The following is a 15,075-nucleotide window of genomic DNA, read 5'->3' on the forward strand; positions in this document are numbered from 1 at the left end:
CAACACCAAACTTAGAGTTTGACTGTGGGGGCTTTGTTTGACTCTGCTTTGAGAGAAGCTTTTTCCGCTTCCTCTCTATGGATGCAGAGAAAGATCCTTGAGTTGTAAACACAAGGTTGTCCTCATTCAATTAAAGGATCAATTCTCCTCTGTCCACATTAATCACAGCTCTTGCTGTGGCTAGGAAAGGTCTTCCTAGGATGATGGATTCATCCTCTTCCTTCCCAGTATCCAGGACTATGAAATTAGCAGGGATGTAAAGGTCTTCAACCTTTACTAACACATCCTCTACTTGTCCATATGCCTGTTTTCTTGAATTGTCTGCCATCTCTAATGAGATTTTAGCAGCTTGCACCCCATAGATTCCCAGTTTCTCTATTACAGAGAGGGGCATGAGGTTTATTCCTGAACCAAGGTCACACAGAGCCTTAAAGATTATGGTGCCTGTGGTAAAGGGTATTATGAACTTTCCAGGATCCTGTCTCTTCTGAGGCAATGTCAGTTGATCCAGATCACTTAGTTCATTGATGAACAAGGGAGGTTCATCTTCCCAAGTCTCATTACCAAATAATTTGGCATTCAGCTTCATGATTGCACCAAGAAACTTGGCAGTTTGCTCTTCAGTAACATCCTCATTCTCTTCAGAAGAGGAATACTCATCAGAGCTCATGAAGGGCATAAAGAGGTTCAATGGAATCTCTGTGGTCTCTAGATGAGCCTCAGAGTCCTTTGGTTCCTCAGAGGGAAGCTCCTTATTGGTCACTGGACGTCCTAGGAGGTCTTCCTCCTTGGGATTCACGTCCTCCTCTCCCTCTTTGGGTTCGGCCATTTTGCTTATGTCAATGGCCTTGCACTCTCCTTTTGGATTCTCTTCTGTATTGCTAGGGAGAGTACTGGGAGGGATTTCAGTGATCCTTTTACTCAGCTGGCCCACTTGTGCTTCCAAATTTCTAATGGAAGACCTTGTTTCATTCATGAAACTCTCAGTGGCCTTAGATAGATCAGAGACTAAATTTGCTAAGTTAGATAGATTCTGCTCAGAATTCTCTGTCTGTTGCTGAGTGGATGATGGAAAAGGCTTGCTATTGCTAAACCTGTTTCTTCCACCATTATTAAAGCCTTGTTGAAGCTTTTGATCCTTCCATGAGAAATTTGGATGATTTCTCCATGATGAGTTATAGGTGTTTCCATAAGGTTCACCTAAGTAATTCACCTCTGCTATTGCAGGGTTCTCAGGATCATAAGCTTCTTCTTCATAAGAAGCCTCTTGAGTACTGTTGGATGCAGCTTGCATTCCATTCAGACTCTGAGAAATCATATTGACTTGCTGAGTCAATATTTTATTCTGAGCCAATATGGCATTCAGAGTATCAACTTCAAGAACTCCCTTCTTCATAGGCGTCCCATTATTCACAGGATTCCTTTCAGAAGTGTACATGAACTGGTTATTTGCAACCATGTCAATGAGTTCTTGAGCTTCTGCAGGCATTTTCTTCAGGTGAATGGATCCACCTGCAGAGGTATCCAATGACATCTTAGATAACTCAGACAGACCATCATAGAATATATCCAGGATGGTCCATTCTGAAAGCATGTCAGAAGGACACTTTTTGGTCAGTCCTTTGTATCTCTCCCAAGCTTCATAGAGGGATTCACCTTCTTTCTGTCTGAAGGTTTGAACATCCACTCTAAGCTTGCTCAGCTTTTGAGGAGGAAAGAACTTGGCTAAGAAAGCCTTGACCAGCTTATCCCAAGAGTTCAGGCTATCCTTGGGTTGAGAATCCAACCACACTCTAGCTCTGTCTCTTACAGCAAAAGGGAAAACCATGAGCCTGTAGACTTCAGGATCTACTCCATTAGTCTTAACAGTATCACAGGTCTGCAAGAATTCAGTTAAGAACTGAAAAGGATCTTCAGATGGAAGTCCATGAAACTTGCAGTTCTGCTGCATCAGAGAAACTAATTGAGGTTTCAGCTCAAAGTTGTTTGCTCCAATGGCAGGAATGGAGATGCTTCTTCCATGTAAATTGGAATTAGGTGCAGTAAAGTCACCAAGCATCCTCCTTGCATTATTATTATTTTCGGCTGCCATCTCCTCTTCCTGTTCGAAAATTTCTGAAAGGTTATCTCTGGATTGTTGTAATTTAGCTTCTCTTAATTTTTTCTTCAGAGTCCTTTCAGGTTCTGGATCTGCTTCAACAAGAATGTTCTTGTCCTTGCTCCTGCTCATATGACAAAGAAGAGGGCACAGAAAAAATAATAATAATAATATGGATCCTTTATACCACAGTATAGGGATCCCTGTGTGAGTAGAAGAAGAGGGGGAGACAAAGAATGTAATATAATGGAAGAAACACAACTGTGAGGAGGGTTGAGATGTAAGATGAGATGTTAGTAGATGAATAAATAAATAGAATAAGATGGGAGAGGGAGAATTTTCGAAAATTATTTTTTGAAAAAAGAGTTAGTGATTTTCGAAAATAGTTTTTGAAAAAGGTTAGTAATTTTTTTTTTCGAAAATTTTTTTAAAATCAAAAGTTAAAATAATTAGTTAATTAAAAAAATTTTTGAAAAAGGGGAGGATATTTTCGAAAATTAGAGAGAGAGAGAGAGTTAGTTAGGTGGTTTTGAAAAAGATAAGAAACAAACAAAGAGTTAGTTAGTTAGTTGAAACAAATTTTGAAAAGATAAGAAGTTAGGAAGTTAGAAAAGATATTTTGAAATCATATTTTTGAAAAAGATAAGATGAGAAGATATTTTTGAAAAGATATGATTGAAATTAGTTTTGAAAAAGATTTGATTTTTTTAAAAGTCACAATTAATGACTTGATTCACAAGAAATCACAAGATATGATTCTAGAACTTAAAGTTTGAATCTTTCTTAACAAGCAAGTAACAAACTTGAAATTTTTGAATCAAAACATTAATTGATGATGTTATTTTCGAAAATTATGAGACAAAATTAAGAAAAGATTTTTGAAAAATATTTTTGTAATTTTCGAAAATAACTAAGAAAAATAAAAAAGATTTGATTTTTGAAAAAGATTTTGAAAAAGATAAGATTTTTTTAAAATGAAAATTTGATTTAACTCATAAAAACAACTTGATTTTAAAATTTTTTGAAAAAAGTCAAATCTAATTTTCGAATTTGATGAGAAGAAAAATGGAAAGATATTTTTTTTTATTTTTGAAATTTTTATGATGAGAGAGAAAAACACTAAAGAGATGCAATGCATGAAATTTTTAGATCAAAACATGTGATGCATGCAAGAATGCTATGAATGTCAAGATGAACACCAAGAACACTATGAATGTCAAGATGAACATCATAGACACAATTTTGAAAAATTTTTAATGCAAAGAAAACATGCAAGACACCAAACTTAGAATTTTTTAATGCTTAGACACTAAGAATTCAAGAATGCATATGAAAAACAAGAAAAGACACAAAACATGCAAATGCAAAGATCAAACAAGAAGACTTACCAAGAACAACTTGAAGATCATGAAGAACACTATGAATGCATGAGAATTTTCGAAAAATGCAAGATGCACATACAATTGATACCAAACTTATAACATGACTCAAGACTCAAACAAGAACACAAAAATTATTTTTGATTTTTATGATTTTCTAAATTTTTTTGTATTTTTTTCGAAAATTATTTGAAAAACAAAAATAAGGATTCCAAAATTTTTAATATGAATTCCAGGAATCTTTATGCTCTAAAGCTCCAATCAAAGGGTCAGGCATGGCTTAATAGCCAGCCAAGCTTTAGTATGTAACTCAGACATGACACGCCTGACATACCCTATCCAGAAGGATTGGGCATGACTCCACTGAGGTGATTAGTTGAAGGCCAATCCCAAAGCAGTTTGGGTATGGCTTTACAGCCGGATAGGATTCAACATGTTACCATGAAACTCTAGAATTCATTCTTAAAAGTTTTGAAGCCATAGAATAATTTATTTTTGAAAACATTTTTATAAAAAATTTTTTTTCGAAAACAAAGGAGAAATTTTTGAAAAATTTTTTTGAAAACAAAACAAAAAGAAAATTACCTAATCTGAGCAACAGGATGAACCGTCAGTTGTCCATACTCGAACAATCCCCGGCAACGGCGCCAAAAACTTGGTACACGGAATCGTGATTACACTTTAATTATGTAAAGTTCATTGCTCTTTCTTTCCCTGGAAATGGCGCCAAAAACATGATGCCAAAATAATAAAATAGGGATAGAAATACTTATGTAATTCATTGGTAGGAATTTCAGATAAGCGAATGGAGATGCTTTTGTTCCTCTGAACCTCTGCTTTCCTGCTATCTTCATCCAATCAGTCTTACTCCTTTCCATGGCTGGCTTTATGTGATACATCACCACTGTCAATGGCTACTTTCGGTCATCTCTCGGGAAAATGATCCAATGCCCTGTCACGGCACGGCAAATCGTCTGGAGGCATCACCCTTGTCAATGGCTTCATCTTATCCTCTCAGTGAAAATGGTCAACGCACTCTGTCATGGCACGGCTATTCATCTGTCCGTTCTCGATCATGCTGGAATAGGATTTACTATCCTTTTGCGTCTGTCACTAACGCCCTGCAATCGCGAGTTTGGAGCTCGTCACAGTCATTCATTCATTGAATCCTACTCGGAATACCACAGACAAGGTTTAGACTTTCCGGATTCTCTTGAATGCCGCCATCATTCTAGCTTACGCCACGAAGATTCTGATTAAGAGATCTAAGAGATACTCATTCAGTCGAAGGTAGAACGGAAGTGGTTGTCAGGCACGCGTTCATAGGGAATGATGATGATTGTCACGTTCATCACATTCAGATTGAAGTACGAATGAATATCTTAGAAGCGAAATAAGATGAATTGAATAGGAAACAGTAGTACTTTGCATTAATCTTTGAGGAACAGCAGAGCTCCACACCTTAATCTATGGAGTGTAGAAACTCTACCGTGAAAATACATAAGTGAAAGGTTCAGGCATGGCCGAGATGGCCAGCCCCCTAAAACGTGATCAATAGTCTCCTAAGATGAACAATGGATTAAAACTGAGACCAAAGATGTCTAATACAATAGCAAAAGGTCCTATTTATAATAAACTAGTCACTAAGGTTTACAGAAATAAGTAATTGATGCATAAATCCACTTCCGGGGCCCACTTGGTGTGTACTTGGGCTGAGCTTTAACTTTCCACGTGCAGAGGCTATTTGTGGAGTTGAACGCCAGCTTTGGATCCATTTCTGGCGTTCAACTCTGGTTTTTGATCCATTTCGGGCGCTGAACTCCAGAATTGGGCAGAGAGCTGGCATTGAACGCCAGTTTGCGTCGTCTAAACTTGGGCAAAGTATGGACTATTATATATTGCTGGAAAGCCCTGAATGTCTACTTTCCAACACAATTGAAAGCGCGCCATTTTGAGTTCTGTAGCTCCAGAAAATCCACTTTGAGTGCAGGGAGGTCAGAATCCGACAGCATCAGCAGTCCTTCTTCAACCTCTGAATCTGATTTTTGCTCAGGTCCCTCAATTTCAGCCAGAAAATACCTGAAATCACAGAAAAACACACAAAATCATAGTAAAGTCTAGAAATGTGAATTTAACATAAAATCTATTAAAAACATCCCTAAAAGTAACTAGATTCTACTAAAAATATACTAAAAACAATGCCAAAAAGCGTATAAATTATCCGCTCATCAATAAGGATGACCCAAATCCTAGCCAAATCTTGAATTTATTATGTGAAATCTGAAATTAAAGTGTACATGTGTCTTAGGAGTGAATTAAGTAGATATATATGCATTGGAGTTGAATTGTGGGCATTTAGAAGCTTGGTGGTGATTGAAGCTAAGCTTGCGGCTGATTTCTCTGAGCTTGAGGGGCTGTGTGGTGACTTGGGGGCTGCCTTGGACTAAATATAGTAATCGGCCAAGGTATGGTTTAAATTTCGCGTGTTTAATATGTAAGGTCTTGTGAAAACTTGGGCTAGAGCACTATAGGATAAGTTGAAACGATTAATTGTGTTAAATTATTAGTCTTTATGTTAAATTACATATATATATATATATATATATATATATATATATATATATGTATGTATGTATGTATGTATGTATGTATGTATGTATGTATGTATGTATGTATGTTAGTATAATGAGGATGGATGAAGGATTGATGATTATGGCAAATTAATGATATGGTTGAGATTGAGTGGTGTTTATCTGGAATTGTTGGTATGGTTATTTTGATTAACGTTGTGGTGATGAGTTAATAAGATTGTTGTTGTTGCTGAAATTCTGTTGATTGGTTGGTTTATTATTGTTAAAAGAAGTGCAGAACTTTAATGCTTTAAAGTGAGCTTGTATGATATAAATCATGGTGATTTTTTATAGGTACATGGAACTGAGGTTTCGGGATAGGGTTGTGATATAATTTAATTAGATAAGGTGATGAATAAGAAGAATGGTGGATTAGTATAAGTTGGAAACCTAGAGAACTAAATTTGGTTAGTGAAATTGAGAAGTCTTGCTGCAGAAATTTCTAAACTATTTGGACAGAAACTTAAAACGAAAACTGAGAATAATCTGGGCATGATTTTCGAACCAACTCATTGTTCTAACAAATTCCTATAAGTCAAGATTACCTTATAAAAATTTCATGAAATTTGGCTAAGTGGTTTGGAAGATATGATTTTTTTAAGTTTAGTGGTTGCTGCAGAATTTTCTGGTTTTCTGGTTCTGCAATACGAACTTCCAGACGCTATAACTTTTGATTTAAATGGAATTTTGAGTTGCTTCCAAAGGAATGTTGAATATTTGTGAGTCTACTTTAATTGAGTATCAATTTCATGTTCATAGCTACTTTGTAGAGTTAGTTATGTCTCTTGGAAGTTGGGCTATGCGCAAAAAATTCAGAACAAATTACTAGAAACAGGACAGCAATTCCAATTGACATTTAATTAACCAAACGAAGTGCTATGAACCTAAAACTTATTTTTTCTAAAACTTAGGGGTATAAAGTGTATCCTCACCAAAATATACGAGTAACGGATTAGAATTGAATTTGTTATAGATTTTGCAAAAACAGAGCTGCTTGTTGTATTTTTCTGAATCTTGTTAAGTGCAGAAGCAGATTTTTATTGAATTTGTTATCAAATTCAATTCTAATCCAAGGGCGGTAAAACTTTGATTTAGATCCAAAGGGTATGTCTAAATTTGACTGTATGCATGAACGTAGGTAAGTAAAAGTGTGTAAGTTATCTCTAGGACACATTTAAAGTTAAACGGTGGTAACTTAAAGATGAAGAAAGATAACTAATAGTTGGAGAAGATAGTATTTGATTTGATAAGATGAAGGAAGAGAGTAATGTAAGAAATTGAGACTTGATGATATCAATTAGTCAAGAATAATAAAAATGTATGATCAATGAGTTGAGTGAAATGGAGAATGACGAGATTGAGACCTGAATTAATATCGAGAATGAAAATGATAATTATGAGAAATTATTGAATATATTGAGTTTGGGGTGTTGCCCCATGTCAGCCGAGATTTTTTTTCCTGTGGTTACTATTAAACTTGGGATGTTGTTTCTCCCATGTCAACATGAGATTCGTCCCAGGGATAATATTCAGCTTGGGTATAGCCTTCTCCATGTCAGCTTGGGGTGTTGTCTCTTCTTCCATGTCAGCTTGGGATTTGTCTCGTGGATATTATTGAGCTTGGGGCATTCTTTTCCCATGTTAGCTTGGGGATTTTTCTCATGGTCTATTTTTGAGCTTGAGAACATGTCGGGATGGCTACGTAACTGACAGTTGATATCAACAGCCATAGGGCAGGCATGCATCATGTGCATTTGTTTGTTTTGTCTGCTATGCATCATTTGGGATTGCCTAACTGAATATATACCCTGCTAACTGCTATATTTGCTACTTGTACTACCTGTTTCCTACTTGTGTGTGAAACTATTTGTTTGTTTGTTCCAGCTGATTCATGGATGATGGGGGATCAGAGAAAAGGTAGATTGGTTTGGTGTTAATGCTAGAGTTTAAAGTAAGTAAGTAAGTTTAGGATACTTAGATCATTTACCCCTTTTTATGACTTCTGCTTAGAAATCAAGTTTTATAATTGTATGTTGGAGTTCTAGGATTGCATTTGGCATTTCCAAGACCTTATATATTACATGTGTGACACCTTTACCATGCTGAGAACCTCCGGTTCTCACCCCATACTGTGTTGTTATTTTTAGATGCAGGTCAAGCGGCTCCTCAATAGGCATCTGAAGGTTTTGCGGCGAAGTGGTTTACTTTGGGTCTCTTTTTGTTATTTTGATGTATATATATGTATAGTTTCTCCTCTTGTATGTAAGAATACTTTGTTTATGTACCTCTTAGAGGTTTTATGGAGAATTAGGGTTTTGAACATGTTCTTTTGGGTTATTATTATGTATATATATCTACGTATATGTTCTCCGGCCAGCCTTGGCTTCGCAAGCTGAGTTAGGAGCTAGTTATGTTGTGTTCTTGGCCCTCTACTCGTATCATCTGTACATATATGTTATTGAACTTTAGTTTTCTTCTCACGCAAGTAACCACGTTTTCTGAGGGTTGCGCTTTTGAATTTTGCGATTTTGTTTTACCCGTTTTTCAAGGCTGCTAGTTAAGTATCTCTTTCTCTATTATTATATATATTTTTATTTTTAGAGGTCATAATATCTTACTATCTTAGTCTTATGACTTAAGCATAAAATTAAGTATGGTAGGGTGATACACCGATAATATCTTTTAGGAACCTTTTTTATTAGCGACTAAATCTTTTAGGTACTGAATTAGTAGTTAATCATTTAATTAATTAAAAGATAAATTAATAGATACATAGTACTTATTAATACATTAAATATTTATAAAATGAAAATCTTGTAATTGCACTGTTCACAGGGAATGAAGAATGTTATACATCTTTTAAAACAAAAAGGTTAAGAATAAAAATAGAATACAAAATTTAACATAAATTTGTATGTACGTATGTGATTTTCACAATAGGTATAATTTGTTAGGATCGGAATATGAAAACCCTCTTTTATTACGCAACAACTATATATTTAGCGAGGAGGAGTGGTTCTGGTGGTGCTCACCTCACGGCAAGCTTTTATTTTGTCTCGAAAATAAAATAAAATAAATAATTAATATGTGACATAAATGAATTTGATGAACTAACCTACGAAAAAAAAAAAAACTAAGCTACGAGAAAACTCCTTTTTCTGCTTATTTTGGTACCCACTTCCATGAATGTTGGATAAATTTTTATCCAGTCCCCATAGAAATGCATTTGATGAATAATAATGAAAGTAAAATTGTACTAAGATGAACAAGTTGCAAAGAAGGCAAAACAAACAACATAATAACTGAAGAACAACTCCAACATGATGCAGTTGAATTGTAAGTTAATTATTTAGCTAGCTAAATTATATACTCTATTGAGAATTTAGTTAATTAAAATTTAATTAAATAATATTATTTAAATTAAAAAATTGATTAAAGATTAAAAGTTAAAGAACAACTAGTGTTTTTTTTTTTTTTTTTTGGTACAATCCTCTAAAAGATGTAGCTCACCTAAACATGATTTTAAAATCACGGAGTTCTTAGTATTTCAAACTTTCTAACTTGTAACTGAGTTTCATTTTTTCTCTCATATCTAATAACATTATAATGTCTATAAATATAATAAGAAAGTTTTGATGATTAATTTTTTTAAATAATATGTATGCTGATAATTTCATTTAATTCTCTTCATCAATAAGAAAAAACTTAATTTAATTTTTTTATTTAGGTTAACTACAAAGTTAACTATTGGTATATATAATATAGTTCACCTACCAACATCAAACATGGTACAATATTTGGATGATGAACATGATTATCACCAAATTAAGCAAACTAATATCTAAGCCTGGCCTTCAACAAATTTTCCAAACCCCAAACCTATTAGTTGCTCCATCATTGTCCTTAGGAAATTAAACCCCTTTCAGATTCAGTTCCCATCAAAGTGTACGCTGTTCCTCCCTTAGAATACACTCCAACTCTATTATCATCACCCAACTTTGACCACTACCTTTCTCCATCCGCATTGAAAGAAAAATTAAAAAAAAAAAAAAAAGAACAAAAACAGGAACAAAAAAAACAAAACTTATCATCAGTTCCCTCCAAAATCCAAAAGCCCCCACGTAAGAACTGATAACTCCACGTTCTTAAACCACCCCACATACATCCGTACCACTTCTTTTGCTAAAAGGGTAGTAGTTGTTATTAATTCTTATACGTTGGTTATTTAATTTGCTTCTATTTTTCGTTGCGCTTGTGTTTTGAACGATGGTGGAAGAAAACACAACAACAACATCAACAACAAAACATGATTGGTTCGAAACCCAAGCCGTCTTGGATTTGAAGCGTTGGTTCCAAGCAATCATATCCTCACACAAGACCCTCTTTACACTCCTATGGCTGGCGGCGTTCACCTCCGCCTTCCTGTGGCAGAGGGATGCCGTTAGTGGGTTGGTGGTGTTGCACGGTGGCGGTGAGTCTCTTAAGAAGAGTGAAAGTTCATTGTTGTATCCTAAGCTGAGGCCCGCGGGCTTCAGCTTAGTGGATTTCGGTGGCGTTGGCGATGGCGTTACGATGAACACTAAGGCGTTTGAGAGGGCGGTTTCAGAGATTTCTAAGTTGGGTGAGAAGGGTGGTGGGCAGCTGAATGTGCCGCCTGGTAGGTGGCTCACTGCACCTTTTAATCTCACCAGTCATATCACTCTTTTTCTTCATCAAGATGCTGTCATTCTTGGAGTTCAGGTTCCTTTTTCCTTCTTATTAATTTCTTGCTGGTTACTTCCATCAAATAAGATGATATATGAATCATTAAATGATTTAATTTATTTCACTGAACATATATATTTAATTGAACAATCTAACAGATCTAATTCCTTCTTGTGCTTGTTTTAGTTTGAATTCTTGACATGATTCGTGTAGTGGACTATATATATCTTATGGGACAACTTTGTTGTTTGGATTTTAAACTAATATTGACTATATAGTAATCTTTATTTTAGTTTCTTTGTTGTTTCGCTTGTGAATTTGTATTGATTTGTTACACTAGAAATTTAGGTGTTTGTGTATACCAAACATGATTTTAAGGATAGAAATTAAGAGTTAAAGCAATGAAGTGGAGGTTAATTACACATGGTAAAGTGACTTGTATTTATTTTACTAAAAATATTTTATAAACACAATATTACTAACTAAATTAGTTGCCATAATCAAACGTTTAAAATGGAATAATCAACTATATTATAGAATTTATAATCAAATATGTATTTTTATATGGTACTTAATTATTGATTATTTTTTATATTCATATAACATGGTTCATATAAAAATTAGTCAATTTTATTTTTATTTTGGGAAATAACTACTTTTTTAGGGAAAAAAATTGGGTCACTTTATAATTTATATCTCATATCGTTCAATTTACATTTTTATTATTACTAAATATATGCTGTCATCACGTCTATTTTTACCGTATGATATAAGATAAATAATACACTTTTGTCATTACTTTTCATTTTATTAATATAACCCCAATCCAATTCTTAAGCTCTTTGTTTCCTCCTTGATTTTTTTTTAATTGAAATCCAATTTCATATATTTCAAATAACCCCGCCTCCTATTTTTTAAACTCAAAACATTTTACTATGATTCAAGTTGGTCATTTATTTGATTATGCATTATGATACATATTGTTATTGATCTCTAATATCTCATAATTCTACCTTTGTAATTGACAAATCATTTAAGTAAGCTTTCACTCTTCAACCTTCCCATGATCAAGAAATTTAGCTTACCATTATTATAGGATGAAAAGTACTGGCCACTGGTGCCTGCATTGCCTTCATATGGATATGGAAGGGAGCATCCTGGCCCTCGTTACACCAGCTTGATCCATGGCCAAAATCTTACTGATGTTGTCATAACAGGTCAGAATCTTTCTCCATTCCATTCTCCTCTGCATAAAAATTTTGACATGCTTGACCCATTACTTAATAAGATAATTAACTGTTAATTCAGATTACTATCTATAAAATTTTGGTAATATTATGATATAATGTGAATATGTGATTACCTTTAGGAGGTGTAATGCACATATTCTTTATAAATTTAATTAAAAAGGGCAATGACAGATTTAAAAAATTTTGACAGTAAAAAAAATATATATATAACATGACGATAAAATAATTTTTATAATAATCTAATGTAATGTGACAAGTTTAATAACATATTGAGAATAAATAAATATTATTGTTATATACTATTAAAGAACTTTTTAAAATTTAGTGAAAATAATTGTTCCCACACTATTTCACATGAATTCCGTTCCTATTCTTCATCCAGTTTTACTCTTTACTAAAGGAATTCCAAATTTTTCACTAAAACAAATTCCAAAGTAAGATTGTTAGCGAAAATTCTTTGATAGACCGGAAGTCCTTTGGATCTGTTTATCAGCAATAGGATAATCAAACACGGTTCTCGGGTAATTAAACTCAACCATGACAAAAAAATAAAAAGGGTAATTAAACTCAACATTACCAATTTGTTCCAAATTAGTTAGGAACAGCCATGATCAGGCTAAGAAGAATACATAATAGCATAGTATTAAATATATTTAATTAATTTATCAAAAATTTATATGATTTTTACAGGGCATAATGGTACCATAAATGGACAGGGACAAACATGGTGGACAAAATATCTGCAGAAGGTTCTGAACCACACAAGGGGTCCACTGGTTCAGATCTTATGGTCTAGTGACATTCTTATAACTAACATTACTTTGCGTGACTCTCCTTTTTGGACACTTCATCCATACGATTGCAAGAATGTTACAATAAAAAACCTTACAATTTTGGCTCCTGTGTATCGTGCACCAAATACTGATGGCATTGATCCTGGAAAGTATCTTCTTCTATGAATACATAGAATTAACTTTTAGCTAGTCAATATTAGCTAATTTTAGAGTTCATAATTTGTAATTTAAAGTGCAGCGTTAATGATTTATAATTTAGAGTCTAGAATTTAATATAAATAAAGTAATTTTTAAAAAAATTGGTTATAGTTACTAGAAAGCCAATATGACTACTCTTTTCGAAAGGATTTGTTAAGCAAGACGGGGAATTTGAAACTAGGTACGCAGGTAGGAATTGGTATTATATTTCCGGAAATGTGCCATGAGGGCTGTGGATTCCTATATTTTAGATTGATATTATACTATCTGTCCTTTTATATTGAAAATTATTATTCACAATAAACATTGGTTTGTATGATAGAACAGATTCATGTGAAGATATGTTGATAGAGAACTGTTACATAAGCGTGGGAGATGATGCAATTGCCATAAAAAGTGGGTGGGATCAGTATGGAATTGCTTATGGAAAGCCTTCAAAGAATATAGTAATCCGAAACCTTGTTGTTCGATCTAATGTTAGGTAACTCCCTAACTCATCCATCTTTCTTCAGCATCAACTAACTTAACTGTGGTTTGTACAAAATGCGACAGTGCCGGCATCTCAATCGGCAGCGAAATGTCCGGCGGTGTATCGAACGTGACGGTGGAGAACATCCTTGTATGGAAATCCAGGCGTGCTATTCGGATCAAGACAGCGCCGGGAAGAGGCGGCTTCGTGCGCCAAATATCTTACAAGAATCTGACCTTTGAGAATTGCAGAGTTGGAATTGTCGTCAAAACAGACTACAACCAACACCCTGACGCCGGATACGACCCGAAAGCGCTTCCTCTTCTGGAGGACATAAGCTTCACGGGCGTCCGGGGCCAGGCAGTACGAGTGCCGGTACGGATTCAAGGCAGCCAGGACATTCCTGTTACAAATGTGACTTTTAAGGACATGTTTGTCGGATTAATTTCGAAGAGGGTGAAGAAGAAGAAACATATCTTCCAGTGTGCCTTTGTTCGTGGTCAAGTAATAGGGACTATCTTCCCTGCCCCTTGTGAGAACTTTGATCAGTACAATGAACAAGGGCAGCTAGTTAAGCATGCTGTATCATGGAATGTCACAGATATAGATTACCAAATATGAGGCCTTTTTGCATGCTTGTTGACTTCTTGTGCGTCGATGCCATAATTGGATCTCTCTATCTTATGCGTCGTATGAATCTGTATGAGTATAGCCCTCTAAAGCTGTGGTTGAGGTTTTGGTTCACTTCGAATTATTCTGATTGCAGAAAAATGCGAAAATTACAACTGATGTGACTGCAATGCAATTGTGCAAGACATTGTAATTGCAATTTTGTGGCAATGTGGCTGCAATTGTCGTTAAAGACTGCAACCTAAATGCATCCCTAATTAGGCTTCAATTTGTGTTTATATTAGTCAGTTTTGTGCAAGTTTTCTTAGATGATGAATTGTACATAGTGGAAACATTCAGATACTTGTATAAGCGGCCTTCCTATTTTTAAGGATTTATTACAAGCTAAGTTTTCGTTTTAATTTTGTGGCCTTGACCTTGATGCATACACAAGTGAGCGCATATAGAGAAAGAATTGTGTTTGTTTCGAATATTTTAACAATTTTTTTACCTAACCAACAAGGATTCTACCAACTTTGTTTAGTGAAAGTATCTTTATAGATGTGTTTAATAAAAGTGTATTTTTTATGTATGTGTCTAATAAAAGTGTCTTTATAGATGTATCTTTCGTATATATTCCTTTATACACGTGTCTCCTTATAATAATTAATTATTATTGATAATAAGTTGACAAATAGTATATTGGTACCTTATGCTTTTTCATATTTTAACTAGTGTTTATGAAATAGTTATAACCCTTCAATTTTATCATAATAGTTAAAAATTATATTAATACACTTTAAGTATTATAAAAAATAAAAATATTTTATACATACAAACAATCAATCATTAAATTAATTATTATATATTTATATATAAATACATATATTGTTTAAGCCATTTTATTTACCAACAAAGTTCACATATTAATAAAATTACTGGAT

General features: G+C 34.2%; 1 protein-coding gene and 1 non-coding gene across 2 annotated transcripts; both read left to right on the forward strand.

Moving 5' to 3' along the window:
* Positions 1-1,588: 1,588 nt before the first annotated feature.
* On the forward strand, positions 1,589-1,696 carry LOC148570640 (small nucleolar RNA R71). Its single transcript, XR_015880327.1, has one exon. It is a non-coding gene; the product is annotated as a small nucleolar RNA R71 (small nucleolar RNA).
* An 8,406-nt stretch (positions 1,697-10,102) lies between these two features.
* On the forward strand, positions 10,103-14,553 carry LOC107630443 (putative polygalacturonase). The gene is made up of 5 exons (XM_088510058.1): positions 10,103-10,847; positions 11,908-12,028; positions 12,752-12,999; positions 13,380-13,534; positions 13,606-14,553. The coding sequence occupies exons 1-5, from the start codon at positions 10,374-10,376 to the stop codon at positions 14,141-14,143; spliced, it is 1,536 nt and encodes a 511-aa protein (XP_088366184.1). The 5' UTR covers positions 10,103-10,373; the 3' UTR covers positions 14,144-14,553.
* Positions 14,554-15,075: the final 522 nt, after the last annotated feature.

This window comes from Arachis ipaensis, chromosome B3, assembly GCF_059453495.1.
Source record: "Arachis ipaensis isolate K30076 ecotype BB chromosome B3, ASM5945349v1, whole genome shotgun sequence".
Taxonomy (NCBI): Eukaryota; Viridiplantae; Streptophyta; class Magnoliopsida; order Fabales; family Fabaceae; genus Arachis; species Arachis ipaensis.

Excerpts from the sequence above, each read along its gene's own strand:
- LOC107630443 (XM_088510058.1), top strand. The coding sequence starts at position 10,374 with ATGGTGGAAGAAAACACAACAACAACATCAACAACAAAACATGATTGG. Across the intron at positions 10,848-11,907 it reads CTGTCATTCTTGGAGTTCAG|GATGAAAAGTACTGGCCACT; the intron begins GTTCCTTTTTCC and ends CCATTATTATAG. Across the intron at positions 13,000-13,379 it reads ATACTGATGGCATTGATCCT|GATTCATGTGAAGATATGTT; the intron begins GGAAAGTATCTT and ends TATGATAGAACA.